We start from the raw sequence: 20,903 nt of genomic DNA on the forward strand, positions 1-20,903 counted from the left end.
CGAGGAGGGGCATTACCCTCTACTGCCCCACCTGAACAAACAGAGAGCAAGGGAGCGCTTAATTCTAAATCAGTCATTTGGAATCAATGATTCCAGATCAGTACTGGGGTTGGTCCAAGTGCAGGCCCATGGCTGAAGAAACTAGCCTGAGATCAGTGTCTAGGCACGCCGGTGTGGCACCCTTAGCTGTACTGGACGATCAGACCCTCAGTATGAGACAACTTTAGCTCTCTCTGCACCCCCCCCCCCACACACACACACAAAGGAACATCCATTCTGCAACATTCCAGCTGCTAAAGGGACCACACCGGAATTCTGAACACCACAAAATTTCCAAAGACGATCCGAGAAGAAAGCAGATGAGGAGTCACAGAGTGTTTCACATAGGAGGAAACTGGCACCTCCCTCTACCTCTCACACACACACACACACACACACACACACACACACACACACACACACACACACACACACACACACACACACACACACACACACACACACACACACATTCTCCTCCCTCAGTTGCTCAAGTCTCTGCCCTCTCTCCGGATATGGGGTCGACGCCCCCACCCCCCCACTCTCCCTCCTGACTTTTTTTTTTTTTTTTTACAGTAAGCCCTTTGATTGACAGCTGCAGCTGAGGCCGTCCCGCCACTCAGCTGTGCCGCGCAGTAAAGATAGAAATTTACCCAGCATGCAACAGCACTGCACAGCAACAGGCCTTGACCCAGGCCAAAAAAAGCAACCCTTCCCCGCCCCACCAGACGCAACCGCCCTAGCCCCGCCCAGGCAAACGCAACCACCCTAGCCCCGCCCACGCGCACACACCAGATGCCCCACCCCGTGCGACAAGCACTGTCCGACAGCAGCGCATCCATACAGTCAGCAGATGACTGCGAGAGGGGTGCGGCTTCCTTTAAAGTCAAGCCCAGCCCCCCTGAAAGGGGACTGAGGAATTTATGTAAATCAGGTCACATGATCAGAGCACAGCTCTTTTCACTACTCAAACAGATGACACAAGGTTACAGGGAGGGGCTGACACGCAACCTGTGGCAGAGACGCGCACGGTATAGAATACGCAGAAAGCGGGTCCGTCACAACTCGACTTGTCTGATACGCGGAATATCAATGCAAACACTCCCATTCCTCCAAGTCCGCCCAGCGGGGAACTCTCCTGAGCTCTGGTAGGGGAGAACGTGGCCACAGCCAGAAACAGCCGAGAGTGGAACTCCAGGGATGGTCACTTACAGAGAGAGGGAGGTGATCGCTAGCGGGCCGTCCCCGAACACGGGGAGGGACGTCAGCTCGTTGTGCTCCAGTCTCCTGAGGGACAAACACAAGAAGACCACTTTAGTTTTAACTACAAGTGGAAATAAACGTTGTGGTCTTTTACTGATGAAGTACGGGGTGAAGTAATAACCTATTATTTACATGAGTGACGTGACGCATGAAATCACTTTACTCAGCTAACAGAGCAAAGAATGACAATGGAGGATCATGGGCAGTTTGTGTTCAAGACCAGGAACACAGAGTGAGAGTCTGATCGAGAGAGTGAGAGTGAGGGAGAGTGGGAGCCTGATCGAAAGAGTGAGAGAGAGTGGGAGTGAATGCAAAGTGAGAGTGAGAGTGGGAGAACAAGAACCTCTCTGGCCTGTATCTAGCCCCTTGCTGTATAAAATATTTACAGGGCAGGTTAGTGAGTGGTGTCAGGTGATCATGGAGGGCCTATTGGAGCAAAGCTCCTCTCTGCTCCCCAAACCCCCCCCCCCAGCTCACCCCTCGTCCACCCCCCCGTCCAGGACAATAGCCTCCGACAAAAAGCCTGAAGCACCTGATGAAGTGGACGGAACTGGAGCTCTGAGGTGACTAACCACTCCAGCACGGGTGAGATCATTCCTGGGACTGAGAGGGTCGTCTCCTCAGCCTCCACCCCGCAGAGACTACTGAACACGCATGGCTCTGTTTTACGGGGTCCTGGTTAGTGGACATGCCGGCGTTAGCCTTTTAAACTGATGCTGGATCAGTTCTGAGAACACTTTGTTTTTAAATTTACGTTGTAAGAATAAAAATTCAATTTTGCGTCAAGATTTAAAATTATAGCTCAGATCCTAGGTCAGTCGCGGGAAGACAGCTGTTCCAGGAAGCAGTCTGGGATTGCAGGTCTTCCTGTAGGTGATCCGAGTTCTTACTCGGGAGCTGGACTGATCTGGGAACCGTGTGTGCCTACAGATTCAAAGACACAAAGTCTTCTGTTCTACTCACACTTCTCTTAGGTTGGGTAGACTGGAGAGGATGTTCATATCAGCTACTGCCAGCTTGTTATGGCTCAGGTTTCTGAGAGAGAGAGAGAGAGAGAGAGAGAGAGAGGTCTCAAACCTGATACATGTTACTATCTCATCATCATCATCATCATGTTTGACTATGTGTACATTTAGATTATCTATTTACCAAACTCTACAAAAGCATAAACCAACCCCCCCAAAAATTCCCTTCCCTCCATTTCTCCTCAAACACCAGCCAATCACGGTCCCACCATAGTGCTATCCATCATCCCAGCACATCTGCTAACACGCTCCACCCAGACGTCGATAAGCACTCTGCTCACAACTCGCTAGGAGACACTTAATATTAAGAGTTCCTGTCTTTCATGTCTCCCTCATGTCTCACTTGTGTCTCTCACTGTGTAGAGGACTTGGCAGGGGCCACGTCTCCCGCTGTTCCTGCTGAAACCGCGGAGATTAATTATGGCCCTTTGCCAGAACGCCCTTAACCCCGCCCTGCCCTGCTATGGCCAGCCCCCCCCACCCCCCCCGCCCGACATCCAGCTATAAAAACCTTCAACCCGGCTCGTGCAGGTAACGCATGGATGATGTGAGCTGTGCCAGGGATTCAGAACACGCTGGCTGCGACCCTCCGGTAACATAAACTGACTGCAGATAAGTGGGGCATTGTCATGGTGTCCCACACTTCAGCAGCAGAAGAGCCCTGCTTGAGCTTCCGGCCGGCTTCAGGACAAACCTTTCCGTGAGACTTAACAGGAAAAATGGTCCAACACTGGGGATGAACGGAGGAGGAGTCGCAGAGGGCTTAACTCAGTCATGTCAGGAAGACAAGAAAGAAAGTGCTGTTCCAAAAAAAATAAAAGGTTGGGTTGGTAGAAAAACAATGTTTGTGTGTGAGGGTGTGTTTTGAGCTAATAGAGGGCGATCTGCCCTAAAGGCAGAGCACTATAATCACAGGCTTGGCTCTTCCACCGTGGCGGTGTCGCGCAGTGCTAAATCGTTACCCTGCTTACAGAAGCTAATTACATAATTGCACTGGAGCAAATTGAAAAATGACGGCGTTTCCTTCGGATCTTGCCGGAGGACGGGGGAGGGGCCGTGGCTAATCTGCGACAGCGATCAGCGCAAATGTAGGACAAACCGTGCACTGCTAAAAGCAGCTCTGATGAAGCCGGGGAGGGCAGACTCAAAGAGCCTCTGTTCGGGAGCACAGACCGAGCGGCTGGTGTCGTGTGTCCGGGGAAAGCGAGCCTTCCGAGCCCACTTCCCACTGGACCCGCGGCACCAGGCCCAGTCCGTGTGTTCTGGTGAAGAGATTAGGCGTTAATCTCAGAGATGTTATGCTGGGGCTGAAACCTCACAAGCAACGAGAACGCAAAGGTTTTTGGTATTTTGATTTTTATTTATTTTTACGTATCTGAACTGAAGACAGTAGCTGCTCCCGTCTGTCAGACTCAGAGTTTGTCTGAATATCTACAGCTTGGCTCTCTGCAGGTTGGTATCTGATAGTAGTTCTATCTGATACCAAACTCTGGAACAGAGGACTAAACCTGCATGGAGACCACGCTGACAGCGGAGGTGTCCAAACGTGTCCGAGGAGCACGGACAACATGCCAGCTCCTTCTAAGAGACGCCGTAGTTCTTCCACCAACCCCGCCCTCCATTTACAGCCTGAGCTGCTGTATAGTGTGCGTGTGGGGGGGGTGTTTATACAACTTCACTTCACCTCGATCCACTCTAGTCCCTCCCAACCAGCCGGCCCGCCGTACCTTATCAGATAACATTAACTTTCACACCTCACACTTGACCCCTGAGGGTCATAACTCAGACTCTGAGCCAGACGGCTTCTGTCTTTCCACCCGCCGTGGGCACTTACAGGAAAGGAAGCCGAAAAGCCAGACAGAGGTTACAGCTGAGGTCAGAGCAGCGCCACCATGTGGCGTTCACAGAGCTAGGTTTGATCGAGGTGGCTCATGACCTAATACGGGGTTATGCACCGTCACTTCCTGTTTAATGACATCACCTCTGTCCGAAATGTTTCAATGGTGAAACGTTTCCAGGTTTTATTTCTGAAATTGGGAGTTACATTAGGTTGAACATCAATTAGGGTTCACCAAGCTAACCTGTGTCACGCAAGGTCAACCTCTTACCCAGACCTCCCTACCCTCCCACCTTCCGACTTGAGATCCAGCCTAAGGAAAAACACGCAAAACTAGAAAAGGCTGGTAAACCCTTTGTTTTATGATGCGGACGACTTTTCACATGAGAAGCTGATCTCAGAACAGTGCATAAGAAAGTCCTATAAGAGAGTGTGAAGACATGACACATTAGATAACATGCCCGTTACAATGGGCACGGGACAAGCTGATCTCAGAACAGTGCATAAGAGCGTGGGAAGACATGGCCCATTAGAGAACATGCCTGTTACAATGGGCATGTGACAAGCTGATCTCAGAACAGTGCATAAGAGACTCCTATAAGAGAGTGGGAAGGCATGGCCCATTAGAGAACATTCCTGTTACAATGGGCACTGAAATTTGGTCACAATTCATCAGCGCATGTTTGTTCAGTGTAAACACTCTTTTCACTCTTTTCTTCCACCAAAGGGGGAAGTCCAAGCGTCCGACTGGGATTTACACGTGAGTTCCCTGCGATAGCAGAAGAACACGATCAAAAGCACCGCTGTGTTCAAACACAACAACAACTACGTCCAAGCAGGGAGGGCCGAGGCGGAGGCAAGCAGACCAGGAGAACAGGGTAAAAACACACCCAGCACTCCGAACACACGCAACAGCAGGCCCCTCCCACTCCAGGGTCATCAGCAGGACTTCAGACAGAGAGCTGAAGAGAAACCCCCACAACCAAAGCCCCACAACCTACTTCCACATTCCGCCGAGCTGTGAACGGGCAGTCCTGTCTTGTGCCTGTTGCTTTTACTGCTAAGAGATTCCTCACCCATGTCTTACTGGTGACATCTGTGTCCTTGAGTTCAGTGGAGACACAGGCATGGTGCGCCACACACACACACACAATCCCCCCCCCCCCCCCCCCCCCCCCCATAGGTTCACAGGTCAATAAATACGCCCCACACGGCCATTACGAGTGTGGGTGGAGTTTCCCTTTATGTCCCCCTCCTACAAAGCTGAGCAATAATTCAGCAATGTCTCCCTACGTCAGACAGTAGCCAGAGAAAACATTCGCATTTTTCATAAAGGTTAAACTGATTTGTAAAATAGCTACAAAGGTTAAGGGACCCAATATATGAAAAGGTGTTCAACAATAAAACTGAGCCCCTGTTTTGGACTACAGCTAAGATAATGGAGATATGAGACGATTACAACATCCAGGCTGCAGGTCCATAATCAAACTGCTAGACCCACCAGGACTGAATCTCTCCATTCCAAGAACCAAAAAGCCACACAAAAAGGTCCCCATGTAAGAACTCTGCCCCCTGACAGGTCTAGACAGCGAAGTCGAGAAGCTTCGCGACTCAGGCCGACGTGACAGACGCATTTCATCGGCTCATCTTCATCTCCAATATGCTGAGTGTGAACTTCACCCTGCGCAAGTGCCAGTGATGTCAGTGTGAAGTGATGTCAGTTAGGGTTAGGCAGTATTTTTGCATACCGTCTTCAGATAATGGTGGTGTGCAGTATTACCAGGGGTTGGGAGAGGGGGCAGGATTAACACACTAACTTGTTACGTAAATAAACAACTTTTTTTTTTAAATAAATCAGAAATGTTACAAATGTTTCTTAATTTGCACATCCCAATATGTTTATATCTGAAAAGCTGTAAAGGTTTGATTTAGTTTCAACACACCTACCCTACACTACTTAGTTTCAATAGCTTTAAGGTCTCGCTGAACAGTCTAAAAACAAGTGCAACACACTTCAGGCTTTAACAACAAGACAAAAACATGCACATTTATAACGTGAACATTTATAATGAACACAAAGCAGCTCAACGGTTCAGCACTGTTTTAGTAGCTAACTGAAATCAGCTCACACGTGGTGCGTTAAGCAAACGACGGTAAGATTCTAAACAAAAGCATATTTTTACATTATTCAGGGTTTCTCACCAGAAAAACTAACGGGTTTACTTTGTCGGGCTTGAGCAAGTTGAACAGGGATAACAGTATTGTGTGCTGTGGGCAGTGGTGGCTCAGTGGTTAATGTACTGGATTTGTAATCAGAAGGTTGCCAGTTCATGTCCCACCACTGCCAAGTTTCCACTGTTGGGCCCCTGAGCAAGACCCTCAATTACTCGAGTGGTACTCAAGTCATAAATGTAAGTCGCTTTGGATAAAATCGTCAGGTAAATGTAACCAAAAAAATTTTGGTCTTTCAGTTCGCGCGACACTGCCAAACTGAGACTGTGACCATAACGGTTTCTGCGACTTCAGCTACGTTACCCGCGACCATCGCCGCGGTTCTTCTCAACCAGCTTATCGGGGGAAAACGTAGTTTCGAGACAGTAATTTCAAGTCTGGTGTGATTAAGTGGACGGTCAGCGACGTGTATGGGCTCATGTTCGCCGATGAGTGAATACCTGTCCGCAGTCGACAGTAGCACGTGTTGTACAACTTGCTGAATTTTGATATGCAAGACGGCGATCGCTATTTTAGGGAGGCATTTCCTTCCAGGTAGCTCAAACTGGCAACCATGTGTTTGGACCATGGCTTTAAATGAATAGCGACGCTATTTGTTTAGAGAGGTGTTTTCTTAACGTACACACTTTCCATTGCGCACTGTCCCTTATACATTTTGTGCATCTGACAAAAGTGCCGCTGTGGTTTTGCCAGCAGCGACCAGGCCGCTTTTCGAGGTCGGCGGCATCTGTGAAGTGCTTAAAGGTGCTTCGTTTTTAGATGCGAGGGCATATTCGACGTGTTTCCGTCCTCATCTGCGACCATTTTTAGCTAAATCTTACACACGGGTTCATCAAGGTTCGCTGGATCGCCCTTTTGATTTGGAACAAATCCAAACTGCAGCAGTTTAATTTTTCTTTTAAATTAGCCCGCTAGACTCACCGCGAGCCATGCTGGCTTCCCGCCCTCGCTGTAAACGTGTGACGTCACCAAACTGAGCACCTCAGTCACCAATCGGTGACCTCTAAAGCCCAACGCGTTATTGTCTGTTTACGAGATAGACGCGAAACATACATTTTCGTGTCGCCACTTTTAAATACCGTCACTACATTTTTAATTACGTCACCGTTTTCAAATACCGGGGTATACTGCATTACCTTCTTATCGACCAACCCTCATGTCAGTGTGAAGTGATGGGCTCTCATCAGTCGGCTGGAAGACAGAGGACCCACAGCTCCTTCTAGCAGGCCATAAACTAGTCAAAGAGTAACCCCACGGCCTCCAGCTCAGAGTCAGCCACTAGCACAGCACTCCACTCCTCTCTCTCTCTCTCTCTCTCCCTCACTCTCTCTTTCTTTCCTGTCATAAAGTACTTTTATAGCAGGGCAACGGTGGGAACAGGGAATCCAGGAGCTCTCCCTCCCACAGACCAAACAACTCTGTGAGACATCAACACTAACACAGGTCCACGTGATCCATAAGAAGCACCTCCGTACTCAGAGCAGCACTCAGAGATTTAGGGCTGGATTAAACAGACGAAGAAAGTTACAGTTTCAGTGTAGGTTCCCCAATTCAAAGTCTGTTTTATTCCACTTAAAGACTAGGCCAGAAAACACTTCACCATGATATATAATGACAAACAAACCAGCCAACATTAATGCGAGTCCATTCTAAGCTTTTACAATAAAGCGTGCATCACTGAAGCTGCACGTCCCAGGCAATGGCCAGGGGGTGTGCTTAAATACTGACAGACTGATGCCAGGGCCAATCGGCCCTGCCGTCAGCCTCTCCCCCAAGCCTCTTTGTTTTAGCTGAAGCTGTGTAAATTTTGGGTCCACGTTCAGGACTGTAGAACAAACGTAGGAGCCACACAAACACATGCCACAACGGGCAAAGGGACCGCCCTCGTCCCGGGCACACAACAAACTGGGGTCACACGCACACACACACACACACACAGAGAACAAAACACAAATCACGCTTGATTGCGTGAGCCTGACCTCCTTTGAAGAGCTCCTTTTAAACGAGGTAATTACATTATCACTGTTAGGAAAGACTGTGTCCAAGACTTATGGCAGACCATAATAATCAGACACACATCCACCATTAAGCCTGGTACTAGGAAGAATGTGAGTGATAATTACACAGCACAAATCCCCCCTCTACTGTTTATTATGCTTGTAGGAAAATATGTGTAGTTACTACACCAGCAATTTAGCAGCAAGTGCAGAAAAGCTAGTTAGAGATATATATTTATTCAAGTACGTTAGGACCGGCTTAGATGTCGCCAAGGGTCCCTGTGTTTGTATTGGGGGAGGATTAGACTCTCATTGAACAGTCATTAGTTTCAACACCGCGTCTCAGACTGCAGCCAGCGAAGGGCTTTCAGACAGCACAGAGGACGTTTAAATCTCCTCAGGCTCGAAAGCGCTGCACAATCTTCAAGCGAAATCCCAGAACACGGAGCAGACGGCACATATGCAGCTCTTCCAGTTACGAGGAGTTTATTTACAACATAAGCATTCACGCTGAGCGGAACAGACCAGACCTTTGGCGAGGCAGACTCACCGAAAGCCAACAAGAAATATCACAGCCCCACGAAGATCTGATAAAATGTAAAACAAACTTTATTTTAACCCAAAAGACGATTTTTTTTTTCGTCCAACATGGCCGTTTCAGATGTAAAGTTTCCTTCCAAAAGCAATGACATGTAAAAATATCGATAGGCTAATATTCTTTCTTTGGTCAAAACAGAGACATTTTAAGTCTTTGTCCATGATTCGCTATGAAACCGGACAGGGCTTTGAAGGACACTGGGTGGTGATTTTCGGTCTCAGATCTACATGTACTGGGGGTGTCCCACAAGGGCCCATCCTCTCCAACTCTCATTTTCTCCCCTTCCCCCCTCTTAATGTTTTTTCCAGACCTCCAAACTCTTACCAGATGATTCATCCATCAATCTCACATGGTAGACGCTCTCTTTAGCGGGGGAGGAGGGCTTAAATATGCCTTAAAAGAAACAGAACTCCAAATATTGGTAAAATTCCATTTGAATCTACTTTTCTGACTGTAGAGAAGATGACTGATGAGGCAAAACGTGATGGCGTTATCTTTACGGGTCTGATGGTAATCCTAACCAAACATGCATGCTACGCTCGTACATCAAAAACACTCCATTTTTTGCACTCAGTGCAAAGACACGTTCCCTGCGCTCTAACAAGCCTCCGAACACAGACAAACCTTCAGCGTGGCACCTTCTCAAGAGAGATGCTGTGCGTGTTTAGGCCAGTGGCTTCACAAAACTTCCTCACCATCTCAAAACCTTTGGAGAACCTCCGCAGGCCGATGCCCCAGGCCAAGAGAGCTGTGAAGGTGTGAACTGTCACTCAAACCAGGGCTCAAGCGTGGGCACAAGCGTGAAGTGTTTCGTCTCACGAACCGAGGACGCTGCTACATCAAAGATCAGCAGGCCTAGCTCAACACCTCAGCAAGCAATGCACTACATTCTCACACACATTCCTGACACAGAGAGAGACACACACACTGATCAAGTGGGTCACACACAAAGCTGAAGGCTACAGCCCACATGGACTACATCACTAGGACATGGGTTTCTACTCGTACAGTACGTCATCGTCCTGCACTACACATCCAGACAGCGAGTCATGGGTGTAGGTGCTATATTTACCACAGTGACCAAACCACAGCCTAACACAGACATCAGTAAAGCAAGCAAATTAATTTACCACAGAAATTACCGCTGCAGTCTAAGCAAACATGCGGCAACAGGACGGCACAGAAACCGGACGACAAGTGATTGCTGCTTTACGACACATCAGGGACTGATGGGTAGAAAAACACGGGCCGCGACGCAGACTTCGTGATGGCAGCGGAAGGAGTCGGTGTCTCCGTTCAGCACACCTCACGTTCAGTGATGCAGAAGTCTCACATGAGATGGCCCCCCCTGAGAAGTGCTGAGAGTCATATTGCATCCCATCAGCTCATAACCCTTAACCTTTGAACCCGATCGTGATGCGTATCGATTGAGGACGTGCCTACCAACACCAAGAACAGAGAGTCAAACCGGTCATGAACTCCCTCGCGTGTTAATTAAGAACTCTACAAAGTCAAATAGTGAAGAAACACCCTAATCTAACAAGGGCCCCCTCACACACACACACACACACACACACACACACACACACACACACACACACACACACACACACACACACACACACACACACACACACACAAAAAACCCGTTGGCGGGTAATAGAAAATTCAGCCAGCTTGTTTACCAACACCTCTGGGGGGGGGGGGGGGGTGCACACACCGTACTCCCACCCCCACCTCCGCTCACAAAGCCACACTCCCGCTCCCCAGGGTCAGAGGTCAGGACCCTGTAGGCTGCTCAGGACAGCGGGGAGGGTGGGAGGCAGGACTGAGTGTCTATTCTAGCCCCGCGGCTGTGGAACTCAGTCGGGACGCTGCACACAGTAGCCTTTTATTCTCAGCCACTGGGAGAGTGGCACACCACAACACAGACACGTCTACCAGGCTCTCATTCACTGAATAAGGGGGTGGTGTTAATGAACAAAAGGATGCAAAGGATTATGGGTTAAAAAGGACAGTTTAGATGTCCCCAACCCCCACCAGCATCCCCACACAGTGTCAACCGCTTAAACTGAACAGACGGCAACGTTCATGGCCCTCTTCACTAGCAGGAAAGTCAAAAATACATCAGTTTCAAAATAATTGTAATAAAAATAAAATGTGCCAAAAAATATATATTCCTCAGTGTATTATGAACAAATTCCACCCTATGCACAACAGCATAAATTTACATTTACACAGCCCTTTAACACACACAAATCCAGACTATGGCCAGTGTTTGACTATAGCAGGAACGCTCCACAGTGGGACAGTGGAAATGGTCTGGAAAGGACACACCAAGGTTCCCGCTGGTGACCTGTGAGCACGCAGTGAAAACGATTTAACCAACAGGGAGGTATTAGGGCTTGATGTTTCGCGCAGGGCATGTCTGCAGGCTTCCGGCCCCACGCGAGGGGTTTTCTGGCCCATGACTGACGTACTGCAGACCAACACTCAAACTCCACGTCTGTCCTCTCCCTGAGACGGCCACAGCAGCTGTTATTGACAGCAGAAAGGAGTCCAACTACACAGCAGTCTCAGGCTTGAGAAATGCCAAGAGGGTAGGTGGTAACCCTTGCTTTTGGAAACAACCGTCAGACCTTTCAGGCTTTGTTAGGTTATTATTATTATTATTATTATTATTATTATTATTAAGGGGGGGGACATTTATATACTTGTCCATTTAGCAAGTCAAATAATCCTTCTTCTCTCATCTGTTCTGCCCAGCTACAGAGTGCCAAAGTTGGCCAAATTCTTCCCAACTGAATTCGTACTTCAGTATCACATTATATTTGCAATTCTACATGTAACGCTCATTTAATCATTGCCTAAAGGACCCATGTTAACATTCAGTCTCTAAGATCTGTAAACGTTTGTCTGGCCAGGTGTCCATCACGAGCGACACAAATGTCACTTATTCAGCTGCACAAGAAATGCACCCGTTTAAAGGGACCCAGCAACTGACCTTTTGAGTAGGTGTTTAACGAGACCCGATTCCACTACGGTGACGGGTGTCACACTGACATCATGAACTATGGCCATCGGCGTAAAGCTTCAGGGGCAAGGAGGATATTTTGCCCATGAAAGAGTACGCATTACTATTACCAACCTGTTGAAAAGCATAACAAGGCTACTGACAGCGCATGGTGCGCATATGAAATTAACACCAAACCAGCAAGGAACTCTAACAGAACCTATCGTTGAGATATGTACGGCCGCAGCTGATCCTGGATCAGATGCCCTGCCCTGAGAAGTGGGTCACCAGGCATTCCCATGCACCTGCCACCGCAATGTCAGACGAACCGCACAACCACCTTCCTCCACGGTCCTGCACTCAAACTGGCTCTCTCAGGTCATCATGAATCACGCTGTCGGACCCCCGTCCTCAATGTGATCGAGTCCACTCGTCATACAAACGACGTGTTCTCGGTGCCTAAAACACGTCCAGATTGTCCTGCCGTGAGTGCAGATGCCAAAAGAGTGTCTGAGGAGACGTCGTTTACTAAGCAGGTTCTCCGTAACCACGCCAGCTCCTCACTTCTCCCGTCACTCACGCACCAGCAGAACAGGAGGGCTGTCCCCCTTGCACATCCACCGGCGTCTGCACTAGAGACGTCAACCACAGGCCGTGGTTCACACTAAAACAAGATCCTGGAACACGGGGCCCAAACATCATGGAAACAACCGCCATAACGATGATACGATGAAAACCTCACGCTACGATCAGTGCCACCACCTAGCTGAAACTGGTTTGATAGCCATCATAAACTGTGATAACCATCCAGTAATCCCAGTGCTTTGACAAGAACTATAAGACGACAAAGGAGCGCCGACGTAAGGTGGACATCTTGAGCGGTGATGAAACGTGCCGCGGAGGCGTTTCACAGATAAAACAAGGCAGTAAAACGCCAGGAGCCTGCAACGTCTCCACTGTGGAAGAAACACACAAGCAGATAAGAGCGAGGTGGATCGGTCTGGACTGAAGAACATGTGATCTAAAACAACACTCACTACTGTATGGAAGTGAGGAAACATCAATAAGGTTTCCCAGATGGGACGACAAAGTTGTATTTTATATAATTACACTAGACAGAAAGAGAGATGGTAGTAGTGTCACACAAGGTTACCAGAAAAACAGGACATTTCAGTTGGAGATGTCTGCAAAACACTTATATATACAAACGCACCTTACGTCTGAACTTAGCGTTTAGGCTGCCCTTCTCGCTTGCTCGACGCAAGAAATAAATATAGCCGGACTGCCGTCTGAGCTCTCAGACCGACAGTCCATCAGCCGAGGTGACGACCGCGTGTCAGGGACGCACGGGCCCCTCACAGACCGCGACGTCACCCTGATAAAAGTCTCGCGAAAACGTAAAGCGCGAGCAACCTCGCCGTTACCGCTACACCGAAAAGGGTCTCGCTTCTTCTGTAATGAATAATGCAGCAAAGCAATAATCTGGGCACACAGGTGATATACGCGACGGCGAATATGCACATGAAGACAAGTCTTAATTGCTTTCAAGTGTTCACTTACAGAGAGAAAGAGTCAAAGTTGGAGAAGAAACACAATATGCTTATTATAGTTTGTACTTTTAACATTTAAAAACATTTAAGCCAGTTGGCCTTTCACGACTGATCACTCATCAGGAAACGTTCCCGGGCCCCGGTTTTGTTCATGGCTTCATACTGAAATCAAAACCGGGCTCTAATAATAGTTCGGAGGCTCGTGACAATAGCCTAGACCGCGCGTGGGGAAAAGTTCCACACAGGCTGCGCTTTGCGCGTGGTGGTGGGGTTAAAGGATGACGCTACTGGTAGCGGCTCAAAACCGGGTACCCGAGCCCCGTACTCCGCCCTCCAGGCTTGGAGACCCTCACCTACCCCGCAGCTAGCGGGCGATACTCACACACGGACCGTCCGCTCCGGCAGATCTGTCGGGATTTGGGTCAGCTTCATGTTGCTGCAGTCCGTCGTGTCAATGGTGCACGTACAGTTTTGGGAACACGACACGTCCGTGCTCAACGCATCAATGATTAACAGTTTTAGGCACAAAATTAAATAAAACGCGTAAAATGATCCGATGTGTCCCAGGGCCGCCGCCATTTTGTACCCGGTTCTCTCGGTATCCTCGGGTCCACAGACCGGGAAAAGCTCTAGTTCGTGGACTGCTATGCAGTTTGCAATCAGGCTATCGCACCGTCACCATGTCAGCTATCCCACAATAGCGAATTTATCTTGAGTTGTTCCGCAGAGGTGCAGGGGCACGACTTCAAACGAACTCCGCAAACTTTTGCCCCGTAGCTCCGGTGATCGGGGCAACACGCGAAGCTCGCAGGCTGCTGAAACCGAAGCGAAGCGAAGCGAAGCGACCGGAGCTCTGCGCGCACACCGGCCAATGCAGACCAGCGCTATACAGACATTTCGGTGTACCGTCACATTCGGTGGTGGTTTTTGTTTTTTAAAATACCTGCACAATTATTATTAGGCCAAATTCACCATTCTTAAGAAATGAAAAACTGAACAAAATATCTCCCGCGGACTCCATGGAAACACGTTCCACGGACGGAGGTGCAAACTTCCGAGCTCCTCGAGCCACACGAACGCGGAGATAGGGAGGTGCGGTATCGCAGCGCTCAGATTTACAAACTTTACAAAGTGATTAAAGAATAACGTAAAAAAAAAAAACACACGAGCGAAACGACATTTCGCTGAAAGCTTCGACACTTCCGAACTTTCCGCCGCTCCGGATCTGCGGTTAGAGAACGAGACCCGTACAGTCGAGAAGACCCTCGCGTCCCGATCTTCACGTCACTTCACTTCTGATCGCAGCAGTGCAGCTTTTCTTTCTTTCTTTCTTTTTTTTCCCCTCCCGTCTCTTTTCACTTTTCCTTTTTTTTTTCACAACGTACTATCGCCCCACGCTGGAAACGTCGGAGTCCTGAGGACCCGCCCATTCCTTCTCGATTGGCTGTGTAGACGTGAGGAACGGAGGCGCTCCGGATGTCACTGGCTGCTGGAGAGCTCATACCCAGTGATCTCCTGTCAATCACTGAGCCTTGACCCCGCCCACCTTCGCCACCCCTGGCGCCAAATCGCAGCACCTCCAACTCTAACTCTAACCCTCAACCCTAACCTAACCCTAACCCTAACATAACTCTAATCCTCACCCTAACACTAATACTAACCCTAATTTTAACCCTCAACCCTAACCTAACTCTAAACCTAACCCTCACCCTAACCCTAACCCTCACCCTAACACTAACCCTAACATAACTCTAATCCTCACCCTAACCTAACCCTAACCCTCACCCTAATACTAACACTAACTCTAACATAACTCTAATCCTCACCCTAACACTAACTCTAACATAACTCTAATCCTCACCCTAACACTAATACTAACCCTAACTCTAACCCTAACCCTAACATAATCCTAACCCTCACCCTAATCCTCACACTAACACTAACCCTAACATAACCCTAATCCTCACCCTAACCCTAACACTAACCCTCACCCTCACCCTAACCCTCACTTTAACCGTAACCCTCACCCTAACCATAACCCTCACCCTCACCTTAACCCTAACTCTAACCCTAACCCTAACACAACCCTAACTCTAATACTAACACTAACCCTCACCCTCACCCTCACATTAACCCTAACCCTCACCCTAACTTTTACCCTCACCTTAACCCTAACCCTAACCCTCACCTCAACCCTCACCCTCACCCTAACCCTAACCCTAACACTAACCCTAACCCTAACCCTAACCCTCACCCTAACTCTTACCCTAACCCTAACCATCACACTCACCCTAACCCTCACCCTCACCTTAACCCACACCTTAACCCACACCTTAACTCTAACTCTTACCCTAACTCTAACCCTCACCCTAACCCTAACCCTCAACCTCACCTTAACCCACACCCTAACCCTAACTCTTACCCTAACCCTAACCATCACACTCACCCTAACCCTCACCCTCACCCTAACCCACACCTTAACCCACCCCTTAACTCTAACTCTTACCCTAACCCTAACACTAACCCTCACCCTAACCCTCACCCTCACCCTAACCCACACCTTAACCCACACCTTAACTCTAACTCTTACCCTAACCCTAACACTAACCCTCACCCTCACCCTAACCCACACCTTAACCCACACCTTAACTCTAACTCTTACCCTAACCCTCACCCTCACCCTAACCCACACCTTAACCCACCCCTTAACTCTAACTCTTACCCTAACCCTAACACTAACCCTCACCCTAACCCTCACCCTCACCCTAACCCACACCTTAACCCACACCTTAACTCTAACTCTTACCCTAACCCTAACACTAACCCTCACCCTCACCCTAACCCACACCTTAACCCACACCTTAACTCTAACTCTTACCCTAACCCTCACCTTAACCCTCACCCTCACCTTAACCCACCCCTTAACTCTAACTCTTACCCTAACCCTAACACTAACCCTCACCCTAACCCTCACCCTCACCTTAACCCACACCTTAACCCACACCTTAACTCTAACTCTTACCCTAACCCTAACACTAACCCTCACCCTCACCCTAACCCTCACCCTAACCAACACCTTAACCCACACCTTAACCCACACCTTAACTCTAACTCTTACCCTAACCCTAACACTAACCCTCACCCTCATCCTAACCCTCACCCTAACCAACACCTTAACCCACACCTTAACCCACACCTTAACTCTAACTCTTACCCTAACCCTAACACTAACCCTCACCCTCATCCTAACCCTCACCCTAACCAACACCTTAACCCACACCTTAACCCACACCTTAACTCTAACTCTTACCCTAACCCTAACACTAACCCTCACCCTCACCTTAACCCACACCTTAACCCACACCTTAACTCTAACTCTTACCCTAACCCTCACCCTCACCCTAACCCACACCTTAACCCACCCCTTAACTCTAACTCTTACCCTAACCCTCACCTTAACCCTCACCCTCACCTTAACCCACCCCTTAACTCTAACTCTTACCCTAACCCTAACACTAACCCTCACCCTAACCCTCACCCTCACCCTAACCCACACCTTAACCCACACCTTAACTCTAACTCTTACCCTAACCCTAACACTAACCCTCACCCTCATCCTAACCCTCACCCTAACCAACACCTTAACCCACACCTTAACCCACACCTTAACTCTAACTCTTACCCTAACCCTAACACTAACCCTCACCCTCATCCTAACCCTCACTCTCAGCACATCTTAAAGCGGTAACGACTAGCACTGGGAAATGTTCTACGAGAGGTTGCCTAAACTAAATTAACCAAACCAAGTTGAATTACAAGAAAAGCACGTTTGCGGATTATTGTTGGGCTTTTTACGTACAATTTAAACTATAGAAAATGTTTAAATAAAAACAGTGACTATATAACACTAAATAAATTGGCAAAAGTCAGTAAAAATCACTGGTGATCTTCCTTTGATTATATTTAAGGATTCAGTGGTGTCTTTTAAAAAAAACATCAGAATCATATTATTAAAACTACTCTGAAATTGTTGATTTAAACAAACCACTCTCTGCTAACTTGCAGTGTGTAAATCAGATATGAGGTCTCTAGGATTAATCGCTTGTGATGAAGTATGAATAAATAACGACTGTTCCCAGAAAGCAGTTATCGGTTGCTGGAAAACAATCACAGCATGCTGGAATCACAGCCACGCGTTCTCAACCTAACGCGTGTTCAATCTGAGCGTTTTGGCACGCTATTTCGAGAGACCTGCTAACGTGTCCTCCGCTGTGATTTATCTGTCACTGGCCAGGTGTAAATAATGTGCTTTTACAAATAGCTTGTGAATGGCATGTAGGTCAAAGGTTTAGTTTAAGATTAGGATCAATAGGGTTTCGTTCACCGTAAAGAGGGAGAGGTCAACAAGTACTTTGGCACAGCACACAGACTGTTAAAAACCGCACTGACCGTGTCCTGCAGGGTCCCGGCCCTGCTGAAGGTAGGGAGCCTGGGCAGACCATGCTGGCGCAGGGGAAGAGACGTCACTGTGTCACGCTGCTGTAATCTATAAGTCCAGGCTCAGAGCCCTCCCCTTCAACATAACAGAAGCCACGCTCACTGCACACTGGTAGGTGACTGTTAAACACCTAACTTAAAAAGTAAATTAAGTAAAAAAATAAAAGTAAAAAGGTAAAAGATTTTCTTACAGTACAGTAAGTATTCACTGTACTACGGACAGTCATGAGAACACGTGGGGGAGAGGTTTGGCACAGGCAGATCTCTGTGCTGAGAACACTTCGGGGACAGGTTTGGCACAGTCAGATCTCTGTGCTGAGAACACATGGGGGACAGGTTTGGCACAGTCAGATCTCTGTGCTGAGAACATTTGGGGGACAGGTTTGGCACAGTCATGTCTCTGTGCTGAGAATATGTCGGGGGCAGGTTTGGCACAGTCATGTCTCTGTGCTGAGAATATGTGGAGGACAGATTTGGCACAGTCATGTCTCTGTGCTGAGAACATGTGGGGGACAGGTTTGGCACAGTCAGGTCTCTGTGCTGAGAACATGTGGGGGACAGGTTTGGCACAGTCATGTCTCTGTTCTGAGAACATGTGGGGGAGAGGTTTGGCACAGTCAGATCTCTGTGCTGAGAACACATGGGGGACAGGTTTGGCACAGTCATGTCTCCGTGCTGAGAATATGTGGGGGAGAGATTTGGCACAGTCAGGTCTCTGTGCTGAGAACATGTGGGGGACAGGTTTGGCACAGTCAGGTCTCGGTGAGTAATGGGAAAGAAGTCCTTTGATTGATGGTATTTCTTTATCTGCCTCTCTGTCTGTCTGTCTCTCTCTCTATCTCTCTTTTTCACTCACTCTTTTTCTCACTCTCTTGTTCTCTCTCTCTTTGAATGCTTTCAAGTCAGTGCCTTTCTCTCCCAGCCCCTCTCTCTCTAAATGTGTGTGTGTGTGTCCATGTGTTTATATGCTTGAATGTTTCCAGCTCTGCTCATGTCCTTCTGGAAGAAGATGAAAGAGAATTCTACACACTGGTGGAGAGAATGCGCAAAGCGAAAAAGATGTTAGATTTACAGCAGAGAGAGTAAGAGAGAGTGGTGTGGCCTCAGACCACTTTTTGAGCAGTAGATTATTCTAGGTTCAGATGGCGGGTGTGTGTGTGAGTCTGTACATGTGTGTGTCATGCTCTTCATGCCTGCTGTCTTCAAAGATAACGAGCCCATCTGCTGGAGTTATTGGCAGCTGGTAAAGAGGAGTGGCATGAAGCAGTCCGATCCATCGCTCTCGCACCTGGTCTGTCTTTGACCCGGAAGTGCCTCGCTTAACAGGAAACAGAACGGCTGCATCTTCTCATCCCATGCCCTGGCTGCCTCTGTGCAGCTTGAGATACAGGCTGCTATCACAAGCCTGAGCTCTGGGTACATGGGGATTCCAGGCAGGGCAGGTGAGCTGAGCCAGGTGACTCAGGCTTTTCACACGGCGTTTCACAGGTGTCCAAACAGGCAGGCCCAGGCGCTTCGTCAAGAACGTGCGTTAGCATTTACACTTCAGCCAAATGTTTGTTTAATAAAGCCAGCAAATCTCGCCCACTTCTGCCAAGTTCTTTTCTTTTCATTTTTTCCCACCCCCATGCCTTTATAAATTTTTTTTGGTATGTGCTGGGCAGTGGCGTGGTGTTGATAGAAGCCTCCTCCCAGGCCTGTTCCATCGAAGACAGTGGGGGGGGGGGGCTAACCCATCCCTCGCTGTCAGTAATCCTTCCTGCCAACTCGGTGCCACGTCAGCTCATGTCAACACCTTGTTTTTGTTAATTTTGAAAGGAGAAAAAATGTCTACCTGCATACAGCATGTATATGTCAGTACACAAAGTTAGGCACAAGTGATGCGCTCCACTTTCCACTGTATGGCTTTAAGGGTTGGACCATAGCTCATCTTTTTTTTCTTTAATTTGGGGCGGGCACTGTTTTAATAGAGGTAGCTATTGTACATGTGCTAAAAAAAGCCATGACCCAGAACAGAGCAAGTGAGTCTCGTGTGAAAGGTGACGTGTTCTGCATGGTCACAATCACTTTTGTTTGACAGCATTTTTTCTTCAGAGTTTTTTTAAGCATGAACGCACCAGTGCCAAGGTTTCTCAAACACACACTGTGAGGAAAACTGATTGCATAACTTATGACATACTAGACTTGAACACAGATTTTCAAGAGCCACCAGATATCTAAATCAGCTATTGTGTTACAGCCTTGGTCAGCCACAGTGAAAACAGAATTACTTGGAGAAATTCAATGTATTATATTTGAACTTACATGTGCAGTTTCTCAAACATATTGCAGATAGAGTGTAAATGTACTCCACCTGTGTTACTGTTGCCGAGGTCACATGGAGTCCAAGGACTGATGCCATGGCAGTTAGGGGAGGGGCTGTGTGTCTCAGACTTAGTTAGGGGAGGGGTTGTGTGTCTCAGACTTAGTTAGGGGAGGGGTTGTGTGTCTCAGACTTAGTTAGGGGAGGGGTTGTGTGTCTCAGACTTAGTTAGGGGAGGGGATGTGTATCTCAGACTTAGTTAGGGGAGGGGCTGTGTGTCTCAGAGTTAGAGAGGGAGTCTCTGGAGATGAGGCAGTGAATACAGCCTGCCTAAGGAGATCTGGAGCTCAGCTACCCAGTGGGTACAGATACCCCTGCACAAATACCCCTCTTCATATACCCCTGCTGATATACCCTTGCACAAATACCCCTCCTCATATAGCCCTGCTCATATACCCCTGCACAAATATCCCTGCTGATATACCCCCGCACAAATACCCCTCCTCATATACCTACAAAAATACCCCTGCTCATATAACCCTGCATAAAT

At 48.3% G+C, this 20,903-nt stretch overlaps 1 protein-coding gene across 2 annotated transcripts in view; it reads right to left on the reverse strand.

The window, feature by feature from the left end:
- lrig1 (leucine-rich repeats and immunoglobulin-like domains 1) overlaps window positions 1-14,934 on the reverse strand; it is a 26,098-nt gene extending 11,164 nt beyond the window's left edge. Inside the window, exons 1-3 of one of the 2 annotated variants that reach the window (XM_027015476.3) lie at window positions 13,937-14,934; window positions 2,266-2,337; window positions 1,252-1,326 (exon numbers count right to left, since the gene is read on the reverse strand). In XM_027015476.3, coding sequence (XP_026871277.2) covers window positions 1,252-1,326; window positions 2,266-2,337; window positions 13,937-14,133 — 344 coding nt within the window. In that variant the 5' untranslated portion in view covers window positions 14,134-14,934. Of the gene's footprint in view, window positions 1-1,251; window positions 1,327-2,265; window positions 2,338-7,532; window positions 10,564-13,936 lie in introns of those variants that run through there. The other variant, XM_027015477.3, reaches the window with a different exon arrangement.
- Between the last annotated feature and the right edge of the window lie 5,969 nt (window positions 14,935-20,903).

The sequence above is a fragment of the Electrophorus electricus genome, chromosome 22 (assembly GCF_041902795.1).
Source record: "Electrophorus electricus isolate QZ-2024a chromosome 22, ASM4190279v1, whole genome shotgun sequence".
NCBI lineage: Eukaryota > Metazoa > Chordata > Actinopteri > Gymnotiformes > Gymnotidae > Electrophorus > Electrophorus electricus.